At 37.5% G+C, this 24,757-nt stretch overlaps 1 protein-coding gene across 10 annotated transcripts; it reads right to left on the bottom strand.

Moving 5' to 3' along the window:
* Window positions 1-483: 483 nt before the first annotated feature.
* On the bottom strand, window positions 484-24,088 carry LOC117664064 (OX-2 membrane glycoprotein). 10 transcript variants are annotated; one of them, XM_087894942.1, is made up of 8 exons: window positions 24,021-24,086; window positions 18,636-18,741; window positions 17,495-17,576; window positions 14,513-14,662; window positions 14,342-14,377; window positions 12,496-12,759; window positions 11,541-11,654; window positions 484-2,767 (listed from the first exon to the last, which is right to left on the bottom strand). In XM_087894942.1, exons 2-8 carry the CDS (start codon window positions 18,636-18,638, stop codon window positions 2,760-2,762), a joined length of 657 nt encoding a protein of 218 aa, XP_087751068.1. In that variant the 5' UTR covers window positions 18,639-18,741; window positions 24,021-24,086; the 3' UTR covers window positions 484-2,759. The 10 variants fall into 10 exon arrangements, with proteins under 10 accessions (XP_087751068.1, XP_087751064.1, XP_087751067.1 ...); XM_087894938.1 differs by having other exon boundaries at window positions 14,342-14,662; window positions 24,021-24,088; XM_087894941.1 differs by having other exon boundaries at window positions 12,496-12,654; window positions 14,342-14,662.
* Window positions 24,089-24,757: the final 669 nt, after the last annotated feature.

The raw sequence follows: 24,757 nt of genomic DNA, 5'->3' as shown, positions 1-24,757 counted from the left end.
AAGCATGCACCCGTGTGCAAAGCACGTGCTCACCAAACCGATTGCAGCCCACCACTGTATATGTCTACTCTACTTTTCCAGAGAAAGTCATAATATATCCACGTAGCACTGCAGGAGAATACTCAAAACTAATTAATGTAAAATGGATATTAAAACAGATTGATGGTCTTAAAACTGCAGTGGAAATACCACTCTTTTGAATGTGGAGTGATGTGTTACTTAGTGTTTCAATCCGCTGTTACTTTAATTAATAGCTTGCTTGTCTCCTGTATTTTTAAGAAAATTATTGTTTAATTTTAAAACATCATAACATCATTATTATTACTTTTCAGTTAGTTTCACTGAACCATCCTTTCTGTTTCTTACCATGTCCAGAAGATTAGGAAAATGAGCTTAGTGTGAAAGTTGTACAAAGTCATGCTGTAAATATCTTGCATTTTGGGAATCAATGAATGTATGATGAAAAATAACAATTAAAGACACTTCTAGTAAACTGACATTTTATAGAGCATGACATTTTTGAAAAGAAAGTGAGTGTGTGCAACTACTTCTATTACATGCAATAGGAAGTGATACCTTGGTTACTATTAATAGCAGTAACGTATAGAGTTACACATAATAAAATACAACACAGTAAAAGCAATATATGAAGCTAAAAATAATTTTAAAAGCTAAAAGCACATTCAAAGCAAGCAGATGAACCTAGATGCACTAGATTTACAACATCAATTTATAGCAAAGAGATATCTAAGGCAAATATCATTGCCTGCAGGTTTTCAGAAACAGGACTGTTAGATTTTGGTTTTTGTGGGTTTGGTTTTTTATTTTTTTGGAGGGCATAGACTTCTATAGTAAAGGAAAAGCAGTAAGTTGATGTCCAAAGCTAATGAGAAGTCATAAGGGAGTTTGTCTGGCTTGGTGCAGTAGGTCAACCTTATCAATTATAGCTTATTCAACAAACCAATATTTAATAAGCCAGGACATAGCATTGTTGTAAAGCAATATTGTAAATATTGCTACAAAGCAGTATTGTAAACATAATAACCAAGAAAGCACTCTCTCAAGTTCATCCAGGAATTTTTGGAATTGCATACAAATGATATTTTATTAAATAAACAAAAGTCAGCACTTTGAATTATGTAAGGAAATGTTCAGGTAATCCTCATTTAGCAAATGCCTCGTTTAGCAAATGCCTCATTCACATCTATTTACTTATTTATTTTGCTAAATTTTTATCCCACCTTTGTAGATAACTCAAGGCAGTGAACATATCTAATACTCCTTCCTCCTCCTATTTTCCCCACAACAACAACCCTGTGAGGTGGGTGGGGCTGAGAGTATGTGATTGGCCCAAAATCACCCAGCCAGTTTCCATGCCCAAGGTGGAACTAAAACTCCCAGGCTGCTGGTGTCTAGGTCAGCACCTTAACCACTATACCAAATAGTGATGCTGATTTAAAAAATTACAATATTTATATTTTATTAACCCTTGCAGGTCTGTAAAGCAAAGCAAAGTGAAGTAAAATTGTAATCACAGTGCAGTTTCATTTAATGAACAGTTCACTTAACAATTGAGTTGCTGACCTAAGTTGTGATCACTAAATGAAAACTACATGTTCTTTAGTTAAGCGTGAAGTATGTTTCTTTCCTCATTTCAGAACAGCCCTATAAGTTGTATTATGCAGAACATTGAAAGTCAACCTCAGAAAATATCTAGAATTCTCTACTTAAAAGTGGGAATATTTCTGATGGATGAGAGCTTCTCTAGTCAGTTGTCTCCTACCTACTATAATAGCAGCATGATTGACTATTGAGTATTTAGCATAAATAGAACCATTCAGATCCATGTTACTAATAGGCACATATACCGCATGGTATTTTATTAAAAAATTATATGGTTATATCAGGGGTGGGTTCTACTTACCTTTACTACCGGTTCGCAATGGGATCATGCATGCGAGCGAGCAAAGCAAGCATGCGTGCCTTGCTTCTGCACATGTGCAGAAGCTTCTGCGCATGTGCAGATCACCGATGACGACATCCGGGGTGGTGGGCGGGGCCTCCCGCCGGTTTTACTACCGGTTCTTGCGAACCGGTTCGAACCGGGGGCAACGCACCACTGGGTTATATGTATAAAGAACTTTTCTATCAATAGTTTAGGAAATTAATGTGAGAAATACCTGTAGGACATTTGTTTATAAATAATGCACATATGTAGAATCTTTCACAAAAAACTTCAGTGCAGAGACTTAAAAGCTTTACCAATCCTGATAGAACTGCCATCGTAGAAATATAGAACAAGTTTTCTATTAAAAATTATACAGTTCTAAACTGTAGGAAATCTATATTTGGTGTTGTACTGGATGGGGACAAGAAGGCAGAGAAGAACAGACTTTCCTTTAGCTACCAAGCATGAATCTGATCAGTGGTCCAGAGTTGATAATCTAACCATTCTCCCACATCTCTAGGAATAAGGATGATCACAATCAGCCACTGAACACGATCACTGAAAACTCTAAAATTACAGGTCACTCTTGAAATCTTTCTTTTAGCTGGATGATTTGGTAGCTAACAGCCAATCCATTTCACTGTACAGTGGAAAGCTCAACCATGTCACCAGAGAAATGTAAGCATCTTTTTAAGGCAAGTAGTGAAGCAGAACGTGGACCACATATTCATTTAAACTGTTGCTGCCTTCATAATATGCATGGTTGATTGTTTTTCAGTTCCATAGTGTAAACTGGTGCTGGCTGAATTCCTTAGAATCCTAGAAAAGAACAGACATAGTTTATATATTTCAATTTTGCTTTGTTTCTTTCATCTTCTTTAAGGTAAGTGAGTGGAGCTTCCTTACTTTTCTAATTCTCTTTCATCTATTTTTGTAAGCTTTTGTCTCTTGATCTTTCGGTTAAATTCCTTGTGGCAAATGATTTTTTTTTCTCAGTGTTTTTACTTTTAATAATATTTCTATGCTATCCCAATAAGCAGTGTAAATAAACTCATCAGTAAAACAAGAGCAAAAGAAATATGTGTCTCCAGAGCAATATTAAAATACTAAAAGATTAATCATGTTGTTTATTTTTATTGCAAGGAATCAAAAGCTAGCTGAAAATGTTTTCAGTGTCCTCCAGAATGCTGGAAAAGAAAGGGCCAAGTGTCCCTCTAGGGAGCAGCATGTTCCACAGTATGTAACCATCACGAAGACATAAGAGACAAAAAACAATAATACAATTATCCAAGGCAAACATTGCAGATTATTATGAGGAAATCACCCAAACATTATTTCAACTTCCACAAGTTCTCCGAAATAGTGTGTGCTATATTCAATACCTCTAGAAAGTGAAGTTTGAATTCCTGGAGGCAATGCCAGGGCAAAAACACATTGAAAAATAGCACCTATGATCCTCAGTCCACAAAAATAGGAAATCAGTAGAAGTTCCTCCCAAGGCATTCAAAATCAGATTGGTGGGCCAATTCTGGTGGGAGAAGGCAGCCCTGAAAATACTTCAGGGGCAAGCACATAGGGCTTTATCAGTTAAAAGCAATACTTCGAATTGCACACAGAAGCACATAAATTAAAAAGCCGCAGTTGAGTTGCCTTGGCACCAAGCAACAGCCAATAAATGGGCAATTATATTTTGGGTCTACTAGTTTCTGAATAGTCTTCTAAGGTAATACCATATCAGTACAACATAACTCCAAAGTACCGAATGTTTCAGCTGTTCAGCTGTCATGGTTGGAACAACTGGTTAAAAAGAACAGATCTTCCCCAGTGTATGGGTCTTCTTTCTCCTATAAGCATCTATCCAGTGCTTCCTGAAATAAATTTCTTTGCTCATCCTTATCTCAACAATCATCAATGATTCTAGCATTTTGTACTATTTGGTTTTCCTGGATCTGACCATAATATGCAGGGCACTTTTGTAGGACCACTAAGTCCAATTTATAGTCAACCAACCCCCCCCAAGAATGGTAATCATTATCCAAACATCCATCCATCAATCCTCACCACAATCATACCCACAATATTCACTTTCTACCCCATTAATACAACTTCCTAATAGGAACTTCCTTGCCCTCAAATTTTCACAGAACCTCTGACCTTCCTCATGCACCGCTGCTGCTAGTGTTTTATAACATGACAGGTATCTTCCTCTCATTTCCCTACTCAATGAATACAGAATGCCATTCATTACTCATTACTCCTTGTATCTCTCCAGGGAGCAAATTTTCAATCTACCAGTTGGACTGTCAGGTTCATTAGCTAGACCATACCAAGAATCAACTTCAAGGAAGATTAAAACTACTTTTATTACGAGGGCTATAATAACTCTGTGTTACATATACTTCTACTCAGCTCCATGTTTGCTCAGACCACATTCTTCTTCCCTCCTATTTTCAGATCCTGTCTCCCATTTCTTGCCTTTATTTGCAGGATTCTACAAACTGCATACCTTCACTTAAAACAGTCTACTCCATTGCTTATTCTTTTATCTTCAATCTTTCCTATCCTATAAAATTCTCCCTTCAAATTCTCCCATCCCCCCAATACCCTCCCTTATATTACTGTTAGCAATTAACCATACCAATATATTGGCAAATCATTTTTTTTAAGTTGATCGCAGAAAAATGTTTCCATGTACTTCTATTTTGTTTTGTTTTGTTTTGTCCCCTGGTCTAGTTCCACATACCTTTATCAGTCAGGATTTTGTGAGTATGGTACTGAGAGGGCAAAATGCAGTGTTAAATGTTCCCAGGTTAGAATTCTAAGCAACCCTATGCTTTCATAGAATTGTGATATCATGATCAAAGAGGTCATAGAGGGTCTGGAAGAGATCATATAGATATCCAAGAAAAATATTCTTAAATGTTTATTTTTGGGAGCACCTCTTTCTTCAAATTTATTTGTTCTTTCTCCAAAGCCCTAATCTACTCTAAGGAGCATGTAATCTATATTTTACTAATAACGTAAATCTCTTCTAGCCCAAATACAATGGTAATGGTATTAACGGTGCACTATCTGGATGTCATTAAGTAAACTCAAGCACATAAGCTAAATTCTATTGTATTGTAAAACTACAGTAACAGCACTTGCAAGCCTGAAAGTGGAATTCTCCTGCCATCACCTTTATAATCCAATTACCCAGGAAGCCTAAGCTTCTTGCTCCACTTTCTCTCCTCCCACCCTGCAGCTGTTCTCTCTTAACCGACTGTTCATCTCTTTACCCCATCTCTCAAGTTCATTCCCCACATGCTATTACACCGGATGACTTTGGACTGGGGAAAAAAAGGAGGTTTGAGTCAGGTTTGGGCCTTATGAATAAGCAAGTTTGGACCCAATTAATACTGGAATGGAAGTTCTAGAGGGAATCGCAGGACTGTAGGCTAAAGTGGAAAGAAAATTCTATGAATGTAGCCAGGAAATCACCACAGATAAATTTGACAGGGGAGAGGTTTTACTTTCAATAGTTGCTTATGTAAACATCAGTAAAATAAAAGAAAGGGGACAAGGTCAGGTTTTTTACTGGAGAAATACATCCTGCTTATTGCATAATGCTACTGTTTTGGAAAAGATCCCTTTCCATTGTCCATCAAAGCAAAATGTTTGAGAGTAGAGAGAGCAATTTTTGCAACTGAGTTGCAAAACTTAGTGGGCATATTGAATATTCTTCCCAGAATGCTATGCCCCCCTACAAGGAATGTGAGAAAAAGTTAACGCAGATTGAGCAGAAAGTAAAGGGACTTGCACAAGGAGCTGCTAGTTCTTCAAAACAGCATCGCTTCCCCTGAGCTTTTTTCTCTTCCTTTTTGTATGAACGGCTCTAAACTGCCTATTTAATCCTCAGCATCTCCTCTTCCTTCTACACATTCAGGAAATGGATTTTATTAGCCTTTCTTTCCATTTTTCTACATTGGTCTTTTGTCAGGAACAAGCCAAAAGCCATTACAAAAACAAGCAAACTTCCTTGTTGAAGTGGGGGGGAGGGGAAAGGATCATTTTAAATTACGGGTTACTTGTTTCTTGGCTCATAAATTACATCAAGCTGATTTTCAGGGCAATTGAAGTTACCATGCAGTAAAATCCTTTTTCTAATGCATCTTAGAGAAGGGACAAAGGAGCATGTGAAAATATATCTAAGTATCATACATTCAAAATTCATAACAGACTCCTTTGTTTATGAAAGGAAGTTGGCATTATCTTTCCTAATGACATTTGGTTTCAAGATAAAATTGCACAGGAAAACACACCCCAGCACTTCCCTTCAAAGCATTCATTTGTGCAAATACAACCTTTCGAATTTCAAGATCTCTCTCCAAAAAACCCCCAGACATTCCCAAACTACCTCTATCTCTCCCCCCCCCAAAACATGCTATCAATTTTATCAGTTAAGAAAAGTTGGTGTTCCAAACATATTTTAGCAGTTTTCTGCACTGTGAACGCTCACATTCAGAACCTCTTATCACTCATGATTTTTTTCCCATAAATTCTCTAAATCTTTCATCGTCATCGTCATCATCTATTTATGGTCAAAGAACATAGAAACGAACAATGATATGCTAAACTTAAAATTAACTATTCTGCCGGTATGAGAGCTTTTCCATATGAAAACACACATACAGTATATGGTAAAAAAATTTTTTAATGTGTTTAAAGCTCTGCAATTAAAGAAACTCTTGTGCCTTTCTTACATAAAAAAGTACGAGTTACAATAGTACAAAGGTAAAACTATACAAGGTAAGATAAAAATGATGAATAGGATAGTAAACCGGGGGAAAGCACTCCAGCACTGCTTAGACTTCAAGCTGAGAGTAATGAAGTGTGGATGCGAGTTTGTTGTTGCAGAGTTATGGAAATATGTTAAACTCAGTGGTGGGTTGCTATCAGTTCTTCCCGGTTCTTGCGAACCGGTAGGGGAAATTTTGAGTAGTTTGGAGAACCGGTAAATACCACCTCTGCCTGGCCCCACCCCCAATCTATTGCTGCCTCCCAAGTCCCAGCTGATCGGCTAGAAGGAAAAAAATCAGGGCTCACTTGATAAAGAAGAGGGGAAAAAAAACAAGACACCATAGCTTTAAATTGAGAAGCCAAGAAGCCTCCCAACTGATCTGCTAGAACCGATCCACTCCTTGTAAACTGCTCGGTGGTGGTAGATTGGCAATTGAGTCCAAGCTGCCTGAAAGCAGTTTCCGATGCTCTCGGTGGTGACAGAGCGGCAAAAAACTGTTTAAACTCTTGCCGCAGCGCTTCAAAGGCCACCCTATAGCTGATCAGTGGTAAAAGGCAGTGTGGTGTAGACCAGTGCGCTCCAAAAACAAATAGGTAGACCGGTATGCTCCAAAAACAAACCAGTAGACCGGTACGGCACTGCAATCAGTTAAAAGATTGGTAGACAAGTACCTCTGCTAAATCCTAAAGAATTGTTTGGTCAAAAAACTCACAGTGACTCTGAGATAATCAAACAGACAATGGCTGAAAGCCAGATCCGCTAGAGATGTTTCTCTCAGGCCAACTGAGTCGAAACTGGGCCTGAGAGGAAGGAACAAGGGGTGTGGTTAAAAAACTATGACTTCCCTTGACATGAGTTGACCATGACTACCCAGTCACATGACCATCAAGCCATGCCCACTGTCACATTACCATCAAACCATGCCCACAAAATAAACCTCCCCCCAGAACCGGTATTAAAAAAATTTAGAACCCACCCCTGGTTAAGCCTATCCTTTTGTACATACAGATCTGGGGGTTTCTTCTTCACTTCAATCTAAGCTTTATCTAAACCCATCTTAAATATGGACTTCAGACCAGCACAATTTGTTGTAAACCAAGTTGCTTTGTTTTGTTTTTGTTTATCTCAGCTGCCAAGTATGTATGCATTATTTCTATTGTTATATATTGTTTTTCAGTGTTTTTAACTGCTGTTAGCCATTCAGAGTTATGAATTTGAGATGGGTGGCTAAATAAATTAAAATAATGAAAACATCGAATATTATTTGTTTTTCTCTTAGGGAATTATATCTATCAGTAAAAGTTGGGCCAAAGAATTACCCCCTAGACTATGGGCCATGCAGCAAAAGACTTCGTACCTTAGCTCTGAAAAGTTTTATTGTTGTAGATAGATAGATGCTTATTTCCCTTCCTGTTTGTGTATTAAGCTATTGTGTTCTAAGTTTTTCATTCATGCAGTATACGTTAAGAAAATTGGTCTTTCCGGGAAGTAGTTGACTAAAAATAAATGCCTAGATATTGAAAGGCTTGCAGCTGCAAATTAATAAATCTTATGCAATTATCACTGACCTGTGGATTTTTACTCTTGTACACATTCAAAACCATTTAGATAAAACCTGTTAATATTTTAGCCAAATATTCTAACAGTTTCATTCATAAATAAACATGTACATGCACTTCCTAGCATGCGTTCGGTTTTGTAAATCAAAGCATTTTTTAAAGTTCATTAAGTTCTGCTATAACTTTCGATTTCGCCTTCTTTCACATACATTGTATTCATTTTTCTTTCTTTCATTGAATTCGTTGGTTCAAAACCTTTACCACTTCCTTCTCATACATTCTAAGTTGCAATACTGTGGTCATCACCAGATCCAGACCATATATATTTGCCGCTGCCATCCATCATGGCTTTGTTAATCAAGATTTTCATGTAACTCTTTTTAATAAGATAGCAGATAAAGGATAACCAACCTTAGCTGCCTATGGGCTATCGGTAACATTCCTGCTAATGGTCTGTTTTGTTGAATTTTGGCCAGTATATCACAAGCACAGCAAAAACCCAGTTTTACTTGAAACAAGCTAATGTTATCCTATGTAATGCAATATACTGCAAACCAACACATTGTTGCCCACAAGCCACCAACTAGAATGTAAGTAAGAAAATAAGTTTATTCTAGTAACCACAAGTCATAAAATAGAAATGCTATGAACTAACAATAACAAAGTGAAAGTTTAAGATAGAGTAATAAAAATATTAGATTATAATAAGTTACAACAATATAAAGCCAAAGCTACAACTAAGAAGAAGTGTTTCTTTCTAAGTTTAAATGACAGCAAAGCAAAAGTAGGAATTTGGTTGCTGACACTTGGAAACCTATGTACAAGAAGGTAGTTCAGTATTTCAAAGTCAGAGCCCTTGAATTCATCTGGCATTAATAATTGGGCCCTGATCTCATTGTAAACAGGACACTGGAGAACATAATGGATAATGTCCTTCACTTGACCACCACACAAGGACAGAGGCATTGTTTGAAAGGGAACTTACAAAATCTTTGAGATGAGCAGAGGCATGGTGTGTAGGAATGTTAAAATCCTTCTGAGTGAAGCACTATTTATGTTAGGTACTAGGGGAGGCTTCCGTACTTTTATAATGCTGATACGAAGATAAAAAATTGGATGATTATACAACAGTGGCATCTTTATTAGCATCCCTTTCAAAAAGCCAATCTCTAATATTTCCTCCAAGATCTAAGTTCTTCCAAATATGGTAGGGAACTAGAATGTACAAGTAATGTGCCTCTAAAGAATGCTTGCATACAGTCATGGCCGTAAATGTTGGCACCCCTGAAATTTTTCCAGAAAATGAAGTATTTCTCACAGAAAAGTATTGCAGTAACACATGTTTTGCTATACACATGTTTATTCCCTTTGTGTGTATTGGAACAAAACCAAAAAAGGGAGGAAAAAAAGCAAATTGGACATAATGTCACATAAAACTCCAAAAATGGGCTGGACAAAATCATTGACACCCTTTCAAAATTGTGGATAAATAAGATTGTTTCAAGCATGTGATGCTCCTTTAAACTCACCTGGGGCAAGTAACAGGTGTGGGCAATATAAAACTCACACCTGAAAGCAGATAAAAAGGAGAGAAGTTCACTTAGTCTTTGCACTGTGTGTCTGTGTGTGCCACACTAAGCATGGACAACAGAAAGAGGAGAAGAGAACTGTCTGAGGACTTGAGAATCAAAATTGTGGAAAAATATCACCAATCTCAAGGTTACAAGTCCATCTCCAGAGATCTATATTTGCCTTTGTCCACAGTGCGCAACATTATCAAGAAGTTTGCAACCCATGGCACTGTAGCTAATCTCCCTGGGTGTGGACAGAAGAGAAAAACTGATGAAAGGTGCCAACGCAGGATAGTCCGGATGGTGGATAAGCAGCCCCAAACAAGTTCCAAAGCAATTCAAGCTGTCCTGCAGGCTCAGGGAGCATCAGTGTCAGCGCGAACTATCCGTCGACATTTAAATGAAATGAAACGCTATGGCAGGAGACCCAGGAGGACCCCACTGCTGACACAGAGATATAAAAAAGCAAGACTACAGTTTGCCAACATGTACTTGAGTAAGCCACAATCCTTCTGGGCAAACGTCTTGTGGACAGATGAGACCAAGATAGAGCTTTTTAGTAAAGCACATCATTCTACTGTTTACTGCAAATGGAATGAGGCCTACAAAGAAAAGAACACAATACCTACAGTGAAATATGGTGGAGGTTCACTGATGTTTTGGGGTTGTTTTGCTGCCTCTGGCACTGGGTGCCTTGAATGTGTGCAAGGCATCATGAAATCTGAGGATTACCAATGGATTTTGGGTCGCACTGTAGAGCCCAGTGTCAGAAAGCTGGGTTTGCGTCGGAGATTTTGGATCTTCCAGCAGGACAATGATCCCAAACATACGTCAAAAAGCACCCAGAAATGGATGGCAACAAAGCGCTGGAGAGTTCTGAAGTGGCCAGCAATGAGTCCAGATCACAATCCCATTGAACACCTCTGGAGAGATCTTAAAATTGCTGTTGGGAAGAAGCGCCCTTCCAATAAGAGAGACCTGGAGCAATTTGCAAAGGAAGAGTGGTCCAAAATTCCGGGTGAGAGGTGTAAGAAGCTTATTGATGGTTATCGGAAGCGACTGATTTCAGTTATTTATTCCAAAGGGTGTGCAACCAAATATTAAGTAAAGGGTGCCTATGATTTTGTCCAGCACATTTTTGGAGTTTTGTGTGACATTATGTCCAATTTGCTTTTTTTCCTCCCTTTTTTGGTTTTGTTCCAATACACACAAAGGGAATAAACATGTGTATAGCAAAACATGTGTTACTGCAATACTTTTCTGTGAGAAATACTTCATTTTCTGGAAAAATTTCAGGGGTGCCAACATTTACGGCCATGACTGTAGATGTATCCTAAGGATTTGTCTTACTATCATTTGAAATGATTTCAGTCAGTGGGGTTGAAATGTCTTTTAGAGATCTTTAAAAACTTTTACCAGTGAGAACCAACAAATCAATTGAGTGGAACTAGTATCTCTTCCAATATGCTCTTTTTCTCTTGTGCTCTTTTCTCATATATTAGTGCATATGTAGGGAGTAGGATGGGGCAAACTATCCCATACCAATATCTTTGCTTGATATAATCCAAGCAACTTCATATTCTGTAATCATATGAAGAGAATTTACTACATGAAATCAAGTAGTAAAGTAGTAAAAATAAAAATGTTTGACAAATTCTGTTTTATAAAACTGAATAATTTACCTCTATGTTTTTTCCTTTGTCGTCTCCAGCAGCATACACTCACAACAATAACTAGGATCACAAGAATCAAAGCCAATACAACTGGTACCACAGGAAAAGATATTTTTGTATGGTCTGCATGGAAAAAAAAGAGAATGTTACTCCAGCTGATAGAATGGAATCTATATTACTAAAACTCCTGTTCCTCAATCCACCCCATTAGAACCTACGAAGAAGGTGTGTTGCAGTTGCCATTGGTGAGGGACCTTTGTTTGGTGAGCCCCAGGAAATGTTAAAGTTGTCTATATGTTGTGCAATTAAAGAATTTCATCAAAATTCTTTAATTACACAACATATTAACATATTTTGCCATAGTTTCAATTGGGAAAATGTGACCATCCTAGACCAAGCCAAGTCCAAAAATGTCAGGGAATTTCTAGAAGCCTGGCACTCTGACAAATCAACCATCAATATACACATAGACATTAACAACATCTATAGACTATGCAAAAGAGACTATCACCCAGCCTAAAAAGGAACAGTGTGGACCCAACCACCTCTCCACCAGCAATCAGCATCCAGATCCTCATACTGTAGATTAACTCCAAGGTTAACATCAAAACAACAATCAAGTAAACGATACCCCAATCAAGAAACTGCTAAACAGCCAAATAGTAAACAGCCCAAACAAAGAATCTCTTAAGACCACTTCCACCAACACTGACAGGGCAAGCCACCATTGATAGCAAATTGTACTCCTTACTAGCACTGATGGTGTTACTTAGTTTGGATAATAAAACATCTGCAAGAAAACAAGCAAGGTCAGAGCACATCAATCCTCAGCTACAAATATTCTCCTTTATGAAAAAAATTTTTTTAGCAGAAATAAGATTTTCAAACACTCTTCCACATACATAGAGTTTTATCAGCTTTTAGAAAAGTGATGTTATTGGACCTATCTGTTCTATTAACTTACCTATTTCTTTTCCTAGCACTTCAAGGCTTATCATTTTTCCTCTGTGAGAAATGTGGCAAGTCAGCCCTTGTTCAACATTTGATTTGCTTATTAAAATGTTGCTTATGACCGATAATGTGCCATTTGGGTTTGTGATATCCTTTTCTTTCTTTTCACCTCCTGATGGAAACCATGAAATGTTCGGTCTTGGAAAACCAGTTGCTAAACATTTGGCATGCAAATGATTATCAGAGACGTTGTAGTCTATAGATGTTTTGAGATCATCTGTGACACAAATCACAAGAGCAAAACTTGATAGTATAGCAATAACAATAGCTTATATAGACTTATATAGACGTTCCATAGGACTCTTGTAATATAGTATAGGACAGTGTTGGTGAACCTTTTAGGCACTGAGTGCCGAAACAGGAGCACGTGTGTGCACGCGGGGGAGCACCAGAAACTAGAAGAGCAGCTCCCTGGTGCGTACATGCAGGAGCGCTGGAAACCAGAAGAGCAGTTCCCCGGCATGTATGTGCTTCCGGTTTCTGGCATGTGCATGAGTGCTGGTCACCTGGTCTTGCCGGTTTCTGGCATGCATGTCAGTGGTGGGTTTCAAAAATTTTTACTACCGGTTCTGTGGATATGGCTTGGTGGCTGTGGCATGGCTTAGTGGACATGGCTTGATGGGAGTGGCAGGGGAAGGATACTGTAAAATCTCCATTCTCTCCCCAATCCAGGGGAAGATTACTGCAAAATCCCGATTTCCTCCTGATCAGCTGGGACTTGGAAGGCAGAGAATTGATGGGGGTGGGGCCAGTCAGAATTTTTACTACCGGTTCTCCAAACTATTCAAAATTTCCACTACTGGTTTTCCAGAACTGGTCAAAACCTGCTGAAACCCACATGTAACGCATGTGTGCGCAAAAACCAGCTGAGCAGGAGCTCAGCTTGTGTGTGCCCTGGGAGCTGCTCTTCTGGTTTCCAGCGCTCCGCTGCACGTGAAGACCAGCTGGCCAGCACGCATGTGCATGCCAGAACCCAGAAGAGCAACGAACAATGGCTGGTGGTCCCGGAGAGATGGCTCTGTGTGCCACTTCCGGTACGCGTGTCATAGGTTCACCATCATGGGTATAGGAACTCAAGTGAACAATAAAATGTGAATGAGGGAACAACTAGATCATATGCATGGTTTCAAATGGAAAGTGGACATAATCACATAATCACTTCTAGGTAACATCCTCAAATATCATACAAAGTAACGTTAAATCTCTTTATATTTTATGCAATAAAATATAAATCAGTCCTATGTCCGATAACATAATATCCTGTTAATCTAGATAGAATCCTTTTCGCTCTCCATATGTTTTCTACAGTATTTCAATTGATATCAGAATTAGACAATATCCAAGAGATTGTGGGAGTTATTCAAAATATTAGGTTGATGCCAAATATCATGCTAAACATGATATCTTCTAACTTAACCTAACTGCAAGGTATTGTGCTTTAAACTTTTGGAGGGAACTAAATACTCCCTCTGAGTTATATGGGTGGTAATAATTAGATCTACTGCAAGAGATATCAACTGCATTGTTGCAGTGGCCAATAGAAAAAAGAAAAAACCTCACAAAACAAAACCTCACAAACCTCTGTAAAATAAAATGAATATGGACTGAGTTGTGATGTAATTTCTGTAAAATTCTATCAAATTTGTCTTGAATGAGGACTATTGATTATTATTTTTTGCTTGCATAATTTAGTATTCTACACACTCAAATAAAGCACATGATTTATTGTAATAGTGCCTCATTGAAAGACAAGGCCTCATCAATCCCCTATTAAGCTAGTTTTATTTGGGCAGACTTACCATAAACAGAAAGACAGGGTTGTCCTATGACAGGCCCTATAGGAAACAAAAGAAATGCACACTCGTAGCAACCATTATCTTCAGTGCTCACATTCAACAAATTAATAGCAGTATCTTGAGGGCTCCCAATTATAAAATTGATTCGATCTTTGTATTTTAAAACAGTTGAACCTGTATCTTTTTTGTATGTTGCAATGTTTTCATCATTTCCATTCTTTTTTTTTCTCCATGTAACTTGGTAAATATGAGGCTGTTGGAATAAACATCTCAAAGTGACATTGCCACCTAATTCCACATCTTGATTGCTTGTCATTACCGAACCTGGCAGAACACAAAAGAGTTCATAATTGCTAATTGTACATATATACAGATAACAAATCTTTCCCTTTATAAAATCCTTTCTTCCTAAAAGCCTTTATACTGTAAATCCAGTAACTTGAGTAAGTTGCCTTTATAAATCCAGAATTGCTTTGCTCATTTTAGCCACTCCTCCACTTGTCTGGTAGATAACAAGAACTGCCTGTGCAAATAAGCAAAGAGCTTATTTCATCTTCATTATTTGTTCTTAGATAATGAATATCTTCATTATCTTTTCTCGGGAACAAAGTAATAGTAATAGTGTATATATATATATAGGTCTTTCCAAAATTACAAATGACAAAGAATATGCTGGAAAAGATTCTGAGTGGTCTATGCATATATAACTAAGAATGTTACTTGTGCAACACTTAAAATACATGATTTCCTCAATTCAATATAATGAAAGTTGTTCCATAAATACCTTTTACTAGATTTTGACTTGTATTCCATAGTTTATAAATAGAGCAGCTATTGTCTCTATTTATAGGCTACAATTTATATGTATAGGCTATTTCTACAATCATGTAGAGTTAAGGCAAAGTCATAGAAATAGCTTCTCTATTTATAGGCTATGGAATATATTCAAAACTTGTAGAAGGTATTTTGTTCTGATTTTTAGTGCTAAGTAAAAATTCCTGCTACACTTATAATGTTCCTTGCTCATCTTTATTAGGCTCTTGGATTAATTTCTACAACACTAATATTTTTTTCATCAATTACTGTAAGTATTCTATTGAATACTTACAAATCCAAGCTACAGAAGAAATGTAGAATCACACAGGACTGAAAAAGGTGATGGAGGGCATCAAGCCCAACTCTCTTAGTTCAGGAATTAAAATTAAAGCAGTCAAAAATATAGATGTCATAAGCATATAAATGAAAAGGATTCTACCACTTCTCTGTTATTAGTTCTACTTATCAAATTGCTCTTATTGTTACAAAGGTATTCCTATGTTTCAATCAAATATGTTATCCATATAGTTTAAACCCACTACACCATGTCTGTAGTCTTATAGAATAGAATAGAATTCTTTATTGGCCAAGTTTGTTTGGACACACAAGGAATTTGTTTTGGTGCATATGCTCTCAGTGTACATAAAAGAAAAGATATGTTCGTCAAGAATCAAGAATGACAGTCATGGGGTACAAATAAGAAATCAAATCATATTTTATTTTTTTAAATTTTATTAAAATATAATTTTATTTTAACTTGCAATAATTTAATTCTAAAACCTGGAATGTCCCCATTCAGACATTCATGGTTTTTTAGTTCACTGTTTATAATAAGATCATTCTGAAGGTTTTCAGTTTATAAATGTACTGGGAATGCAGATGAAGGCCATGTCACTTGTAATGGAGATAAAATAATGGAACAATTAATACAGTAGGGTTCAAAAAATAAATAGAATGAAGAGTTGTAATTTAGCTGGTAAAGACAATTGTTGATTCTCTGAATACATCTTAAAATGGAGAATCTCCCTAATGTTTAGTACAAGCAGAATAATCTAGGATCTTTTTTGGATCAAGATGCTTTTAGGCTTCTCTTAGCACCAGAAAAGATTAGGGTTTAAATAGCTGAAATGTAAATCAATCACAGCTGTACTCTGTAAATGTCAATCTATGTTAAGTAGGCTAAATCAAAGATTCTTGAATGAAATGGGTTAAGAAGCAATGATGCACTGCTCCATCCCAGACCGACCAACTTGTACAAATGAATATATTGCCCAATGTTTAGTATATCTGTGGTGAATTCACATTGCAGGTGCTTAAATTCAAAAATATTCTGACACTTCAACAAGTCTAGACACAACTTTAGCCAAATAAATCCCAGAGTAGTCTGGTTAAATGAAATATCCTAGAAATCTTCCATTTTTAAGATGCAATCACAAAATCAACACCTGAGCCAAAACACTTTTGTAACCTCTTCATTGTGTACACTCTTTTTTAATGGAAATGATGCAAGTTCATGGTGTGTGAATAGTGACATATCAAATTTCATATCTATGACATGTCTCTCAATGTTAGTATTAGGCTGCTATCTACTTTTAATACCCATGGCTTTCTTTGAACATCATTTAGCATCTGAAGATAATTCTGCTTTTATAAAGCACAGAAAGGTTAAATTCAAAATTCTGCCAACTAGCCATTTCAAATGTGAGAAGCACTATTAAGAAATGGCATTGCTTGTACAGCAATAATGGTGTGAAAGAATTATCAACAGGAAATATTTTCACTGATATCATCACAAAATATGCAGAAGAAAACTTTGATAACTCTGAAATGTTTTGGGGCAAGATGCTTTGGACTGATGAAACTAAAAATTGAAGTATTTAACCATAACTAGATAAGATACATTTGAAAAGAAAAGGAATAAATCATTTGAAAAAAATAACACCTTGAGCATGAGAGTAGTTCTAAATATTTTGAAGATTGTGTAGCAGTCAGTAACTTAGGGTACACTGTGCAGGTTGAAGAAAAGATAAATTCCCCTAATTATCAACATGTCCCAGAATCTAATTTCTAAGTTAATGAAGAAAAATTACTGGATATTTCAGCAAGACAACAATTTGAAATGACTTCCAAAATCAAAAATAAACAAGAGAGAAAGATGAAAGGAAGGAAGGAAGGAAGGAAGGAAGGAAGGAAGGAAGGAAGGAAGGAAGGAAGGAAGAAAGAAAGAAAGAAAGAAAAAGAAACTGTAGGAAATAATATAATATGACTGTGGTGGTAACTTCTATTCATTAACAATTTTCTAATCTTAACAATGAATTATACTTCTCAAGTTGGACATACCCTGTGTGGAACAGAACACTACTGCTATTATGCACAAAGCCAGATCCTGTAAAGTCCATGTAGTATAAATACCCTTCATTCTCTAGGAATAGCAAAGGAAAAACAAATTAGTAAAACATTTTTCTACCCAATATAGAAAATATAATTTTGAATATAATGAAAGATTATAGTGTCAGAAGAGAACTATTTATGTCTTCCCAAGTCTAAGAAAGTAGCAGAGAGAAGGCGACATCTTACCTTACATATTCCATACATATACATGTTATTAAAACTGGTGAAGAAATGGAAATCTTTGTGAAAGCACACAAAGAGTTCAAATCTTCTGAATCACCTGGCTTGTTTTATAGTATTAGAAACAACAGAATGCACAACAATATACTCTCATATTTGTGCAGTGATATGCAGTACAAATCTATGCAACAGCAAGTGTGATTTTCATGGATTGTTGGATTTTCTAAATGAAGTGGTCAGTATATCTGTACGTATGAATAAAAAAAGGAAAATGCACAATGCATGGAGATGGAGTTGACCTTTAGTTGATAAAAAGAAATAGGGGAACCTAAATACCATAATTCAAGTTGATTCGGTATCCAAACACAAGACAATTCATATCATCATCATCAATCATCATCATACTTCAATAATATCATTTCCATTCTTAAATTCTAATACAATTAAAAGCCCCCCTCAAATCTTTATCTTTCAGTTTTCTCAATTGTGATTTAATTCTACAGATCCTTCAGTGAGCTACTTTGCATCATTAAATTTCATTAAATCACATCATTTGTGAACCAAGTGCCTACGGAAGGATTTGCGCAACCCTGTTAATTCGTATTTATTTACTTATTTATGTACTATTACCTACCTTGAACATCTCTGTGCAGAAAAGCAGACTATATCAACAATGAAATAATTAACCATCACTCCAGCAATGTCTAAGTCTAAGTCACTTTGTATAATTTGATTAAATCCAAAAGAAAGACAATGTGAAAGACCCACATTACTTTTGTCCACTTCAGATTGGGAATATCAGCAGTGAAAGAAATCAAAACCAAAATAGTAGTAGTAGCATGCAGCACCCTCTCCAAGAAAACAATAAGCTAAACAAAAATAAAACGAAAGCAAAAGCACATAAACCCACCATTGAGTTCAATTGAAAAGTTCTCAGGCACAATGAGAATCACGGAAGGCTCTTTTTGCAAGTTGTTAGGCGTCTCAAATGCATTGAGAAAATCTTCTCTAGTGTTCTGAGGAAAAAACGGAAGCCTGAAGTAAAGTTTCTGAGGAAGTACAAGGCATAGTTTGGCACAGTGCTAAACTTTTATTCATTCCTGAAGATTTCCTGGCTTCCCCAGTTTCGCACGCGCGCACACAAACACACACACAATTGGACACAGACACAAAAATACATCAGTTTCTGGTGGATTGGAATGTTAATGTATCATCTCCCCTTAATGCTGCCTTTAATTACACCAGTGCAACAAACAGGGTATCAACAAGGATATATATACACACACATACATACTGCACTGTGTGTGTGTGTGTGTGTGTGTGTGTGTGTGTGTGTGTGTGTGTGTGTGTGTGTGTGTGTGTGAAATATACATGTATATTTGATCCATTTGATACTTTGGCTGGTGGCAATTAAGGGGAGGTGTCACATTAACATTCTAATTCCCCAGAAGCTGTGTGGCTATCTAAGACTAAAGTGGATTCTGAATTTTAGAATTCAGTATTTTAGCAGTATTTTATATGAACTGCTAGGAATTGCTGTTGAAATATACAAAAAAGCCCAATCATAAGTGCAATAGCCTATACTAATTTGTGTAAAAATAACTGACAGTGAGGGCTGGAGAGAATATGTACATGAAATAGAGTCATGTACACAAGAGTCAATTTTCTATCTTTGCATGCATACTGGAAATACATACTAGTTATTCTGGACACGCTCACAAATTACAGAACAGCTGGATAATATGCAAAAAGCATATTCTATTTCAGTGTGAAAAGCATAGAGTGGGAAGACAATTCTGTAGATTAATATCTCAGGCCAATTGGACAATATATCTTGGATAACTCAATCCCACTAAAATAGCATATGCCTGTGATTCAGCTTATGAAAATTCTTGAAGAACGGGCTTAGAGAAATAAGAATTGTTAAAACAACTTAACATGGGAAGAAAAAGTGTCATATGGAAAAAATGACAGGATACAGATGGAAGCAACTGGGAATGGAATAATAAGAAACAGTGGAAGAAAAATATTTATCAAAAGAAAAACAGAAATGGTTTTTTCCTGCTTTTAAGGTCAATGGAAATATGTCAGTACAACAATGAAGTGAATTGCCTTAAAGAGATCCAGTGCCCTCAAGAGATAGGCAAAAATAGTAAGAAAAAAGAGAAGAAACAATAAAAGTAAATTTATTATTCATTTACTGATGTTATTCTTTTATTAGAAATAATTTATAGACAGTTCTAGACAGTTCCAAGGTGGTTTAAAAACTGCAGAGCAATTCTAAAATACAATAAGAAGAGGTTGAAAATGGTGAACCCAATAAAAGCAGGATTAGGAGAATTAATGGACAATGTCATTGAAGACAAAGTTTGAGGTACCCCGAAATGGTTTGGAGCTAGAAACATAAAACATCAATACTGTGATTATGGCTTAATAGGAACTACTAAATCTCAATTCATGGGGTTACACAAGAAAATACTGTGATTAATGCAATCAAAAGCTGGTGAAAGGTCGAGTAACAGAAACAAAGTCGTCCATATGTTTTTAAAACCAGTAGGTTAATAAAGACAATATTTCGTATAAGCAGATCAGAATCCAATCTGCAGCAAATCTAAATAATCAATGGCTTTCCAGAATATATATTAGAGTGCTATGATTCTTTCCATCATTTTGGTCAGAAAGGAGCATTTGTCATTTGGCAATAGTTATTACAATCTTCTAGATCCAGAGGTTTTGTTTTGTTTTCTTTGCTTTGTGGTTATACTCACTGCTTCTTTAACAGCAGCAGGAAGCATCTCCTCCTATATAATGATGCTTTCAACCTTTAATTCGCTCACTACTTCAAGTCAATACTCCTTGGCCTATTTGAATTAGCTCACAATTGGAAATGATTAAGAAGTCAAGCTGATAGGGTAAAAGCTTAAAATTTCTTCTTTACATCTCCCTGAAAGGCTGAAACTGATTTTGCACATTGTTATGAAAAAAACCCAACAATTTTATCCTTGAATTGTCTTGCTATCTGTAACAGCAAATATCAAAGAATAATTTATTTATATATATTTTTAAAGTTCTATTGGATTGCTATTTGAGGATGGAATGAAGACAGCAAATAAACATTCTTCACTGCTTTCATTATCAAACAGAAGGCATGGTTATGTTCTCTAGCACATATAGAGTATAAGACATACCTTTTTTCTCCCTAAAAGGGGGTGAGAATTTGGGTGCATCTTATACACCGAATGTAGCCCCGCCCACCCACTGGCCCCCACCCTTTGGCCTCTGCCTCCCAGCAATTTACCTCCTTGCAGCAAGCAGCAAGAAGAAACAGCCCATTTCAGTTTCAGCATAACCTAACTAGCACAAGTTGATTGTCGGTTTGATCGGCCTCCCGACTCTCAGCTGTTTCAGGCTGCAGGGATTGCCATTGCCTATTGCTGCGTGGGCCTCTGCTGCTTGCTGCAAGGAGGTAAATTGCTGGAGCAGATTTTTTTCCCTTGTGCTAATCAAGCTATGCTGAAAACGAAAATGAAACTAAAGCAGGCTGTTTGCTGTTTGCTGCAACGAGGCAAAATTGCTGGGAGGCAGAGGCAGATTCCTTTTTCTTGTTTTCCTCACCAAAAAAGGTAGGTGCGTCTTATACTCTGAAAAATACGGTAACTATGTTAATAGTCAGGGGCCAAGGTAGAAGCTATAATATCAAATTTCAACAGTCACAATTTATTTAAATTCTAAATTGTAATCCATCATCCAAAACAAGTGATGTGAAATATAATGTGTTAATATAATGTGTTGGTTCTTACCTTTAAAGTGCTCCATGGCTTAGGACCTGGGTATCTACGAGGCCACCTTCTGCAACCAATAACTTCCCACCAGCCAGCACACTCCCACAGGGTGGGCCTCCTCAGGGTGCCGTCACTAAAGCAATGTCGACTGGTGATTCCCAGAGAAAGAGCCTTTTCTGTGGGGGCACCTATCCTTTGGAACAGGTTATCCCCAGGGATACGAATGATCCCAGATCTTCGTACTTTCTGTCGTGCACTTAAGACCTTTCTATTTCATCAAGCCTGGAGGGCTCGGAACAGGGGTTGCTCCTCTATCCTGGTCCTATTATCCTGGTCCTATTAGATCTCTCAGCGGCTTTTGATACCATCGACCATGGTATCATGTGTGCTGATTGGAGGGGTTGGGATGGGGGGCACCATTTTGCAGTGGTTCTGCTCCTACCTCTCTGACCGGTTGCAATCTGTGTTGACAGGGGGGCAGCGGTCGATCCCGAGGCACCTTGTTTGTGGGGTACCACAAGGGTTGGTCCTCTTGCCCCTTCTGTTCAACATTTATGTAAAGCTGCTGGGTGAGATCATCCATGGCTTTGGGGTGGAGTTCCATCAGTACGGTGATGACACCCAGCTGTACATCTCCACCCCAGGCCACCCCAACGATGCCCTTGAAGTGATGTCCCGGTGGATGGGGAGAAACAGGCTCCAACTCAACCCTTCCAAGACCGAGTGGCTGTGGCTTCCGGCATCCCGATATAGCTAGCTGGTGCCATCGCTGGTTATTGGGGGCGAATCACTGGCCCCCACGGAGAGGGCTCGCAACTTGGGTGTCCTCCTGGATGCACGGCTGTCTTTAGAAGAGCATATGATGGCCGTGGCCAGGGGGGCTTTTTATCAGGTCCGCCTGATATGCCAGTTGCGTCCCTTTCTGGATCGGAACTCCCTACGCACGGTCACTCAGGCACTCGTCACTTCCCGCCTGGAGTACTGCAATGCTCTCTACATGGGTCTCCCCTTGGGGTGCACCCGGAGGCTCCAGCTGGTCAGAATGCGGCCACGCGGGGGATTATGGGAGCAACGGGGCACTCCCATGTGACACCTCTCCTGCGCGAGCTGCACTGGCTCCCGGTGGTCTTCCGGGTGCACTTCAAGGTGTTGGTGACCACCTTTAAAGCGCTCCATGGCTTAGGGCCGGGGTATCTACGAGACCACCTTCTGCCACAAATAGCCTCCCACCAGCCAGTACACTTGCACAGAGAGGGCCTCCTCAGGGTGCCATCTGCCAGACAATGTCGGCTGGCGACCCCCAGGGGGAGAGCCTTCTCTGTGGTGGCACCCGCCCTCTGGAATGACCTCCCCCTAGAGATACGCACGATACCAGACCTCCAGACTTTTCGTCGGGCCCTGAAAACTGATTTATTTCACCTAGCCGGGCTAGCTTGATCCCATCCGTTTCGGTTTTAATTTGAAATTGGTTTTAATTGGGTTGTTTTAAATTGTGGGCCAAAATTATTTAATTACCTTTTAAACTGTTTTTTAAATTTTGTATGCTCTGTTTTATCTCGGCTGTTCACCGCCCTGAGTCCTGCTGGAGAAGGGCGGTATACAAATAAAATAAAATAAATAAAAATAAATAAGCCGGGCTGGCATAAATGTCTTCTAATTGTTCTAAATCTTTATGCTGAAGATTCTTAACCGATGAGCCAAATTGGCTTAATTATCTTATATTCACATTTTATATGTATGTTATTTTAACTGTTCACCGCCCTGAGTCCTTCGGGAGAAGGGCGGTATAAAAATTAAATGAATAAATAAATAAATAAATAAATAAATATTTGGGTAAAAGGTCACCACAGGAGCATCATCCTAAACCAGAATAGGAATGGTAAATTGGTCCATTTGCTGTGCTTAGTCATGGTTGCTATTCAAAATATGCATTCCATAGAAACATATACATAAGTTTTTTTAATGTCTGGTGATACCCCATAAAAAATTTCCAGGAGTATAGCTTAGAGTAGCAAAATCTATTTCTCTTATGCCTTCTCCCCCCACCCCCCCAACATCCGCCATCTGTACATTTACCATACTTGGATCATAGAAAAGAGATTCATTTTCAATCTTAGGGCAGTTGATAAAAGAGATGACCTTATGGCATTCCAGATCCATTTAAAATTTCATATTTAATTCATCCATTCTTTTCCCCCCTATATACTATATTTTAAATTAGAAGTTTCTTGGAGCAGGGGTCTGTATTCTACAAGGCCTCTAGGATTCAATGTTGTCATAGTCAATAAAAATAAAATCAGCTGTTCACCAACATCAAAACAGAGAAATGGTTCTAGTCTACTTGTTTAAGACACATATAATAAAAGATATCAACCATGTTTACTCTTGAAAGAGAATTCCTAATACACACATTCACCCCAATGCACAAATCCATCTTTAGGCAGCTCTTATCCCTAGTTTCTTTCTGCACAACCAATTGACCAATATGACTTCCCTGATATGCACACACTTACCTTCAGTTGCAGATTCCTGTAGTGTGGAAAAGGAGAATGCAGCCAAGGCTGCTCTGTCCAACTAAGCAATGAACTGTGATTTTTTTAAAAAAAAAGTTGGAATGCTCCTCCTACCCTTCAAATCTTTATGCCCAAGGGGTCTCAAATCATTATTATTTTACTCAGAACATCTGAACAATAACTGGTTACTAAAACTGTTTGGATAGATGTTCTCAGCTGATAATGTCAAAAAAAAATCTTATTATCTAACTAAACTAAAAAAATTGTCATAAAATAATCCTTGTTGATCTGTGTTGTGAACTGCAAATCATTTAGAATACAAAAAGATCTGGTATGATTTTTGCTTTACTGGAAATGTTAAATGAATTCTACACTTGAACTGGTAATTTATTTGGGTTAGCAAATCAAGAAATGTCAATCAACACAGTAGATGTGCTTAGTACATAGACCAGTGATTATTTGAAGATTCTTGCTGAAAATATATATAGCCTTTTAAAGAAGCTGATGAAGTGGAACAAACAGGCTTTGGAAAGAACAGTTACGTACAAATCATTGTTTTCGACTCTGCCATCTAATAATGAGAAACCCAGGAGCAAACTACTTTTAAGTGGTTTGCAAAGGTTTAAAGGTCACCTATTTCTAAATTTCTGATATGATTTTAAAAGAAATTAAACCAGAATGATTCCCATTGTATAGATAGTTATGATGTAAAATATTTGGAAGATTTGCTTTCTTGA

Source organism: Pantherophis guttatus, chromosome 5, assembly GCF_059756535.1.
Source record: "Pantherophis guttatus breed Tessera chromosome 5, ASM5975653v1, whole genome shotgun sequence".
Taxonomy (NCBI): domain Eukaryota; kingdom Metazoa; phylum Chordata; class Lepidosauria; order Squamata; family Colubridae; genus Pantherophis; species Pantherophis guttatus.
The sequence above is the reverse complement of the archived record's forward strand: the minus strand, read 5'-3'. Positions and strand labels throughout refer to the sequence as shown.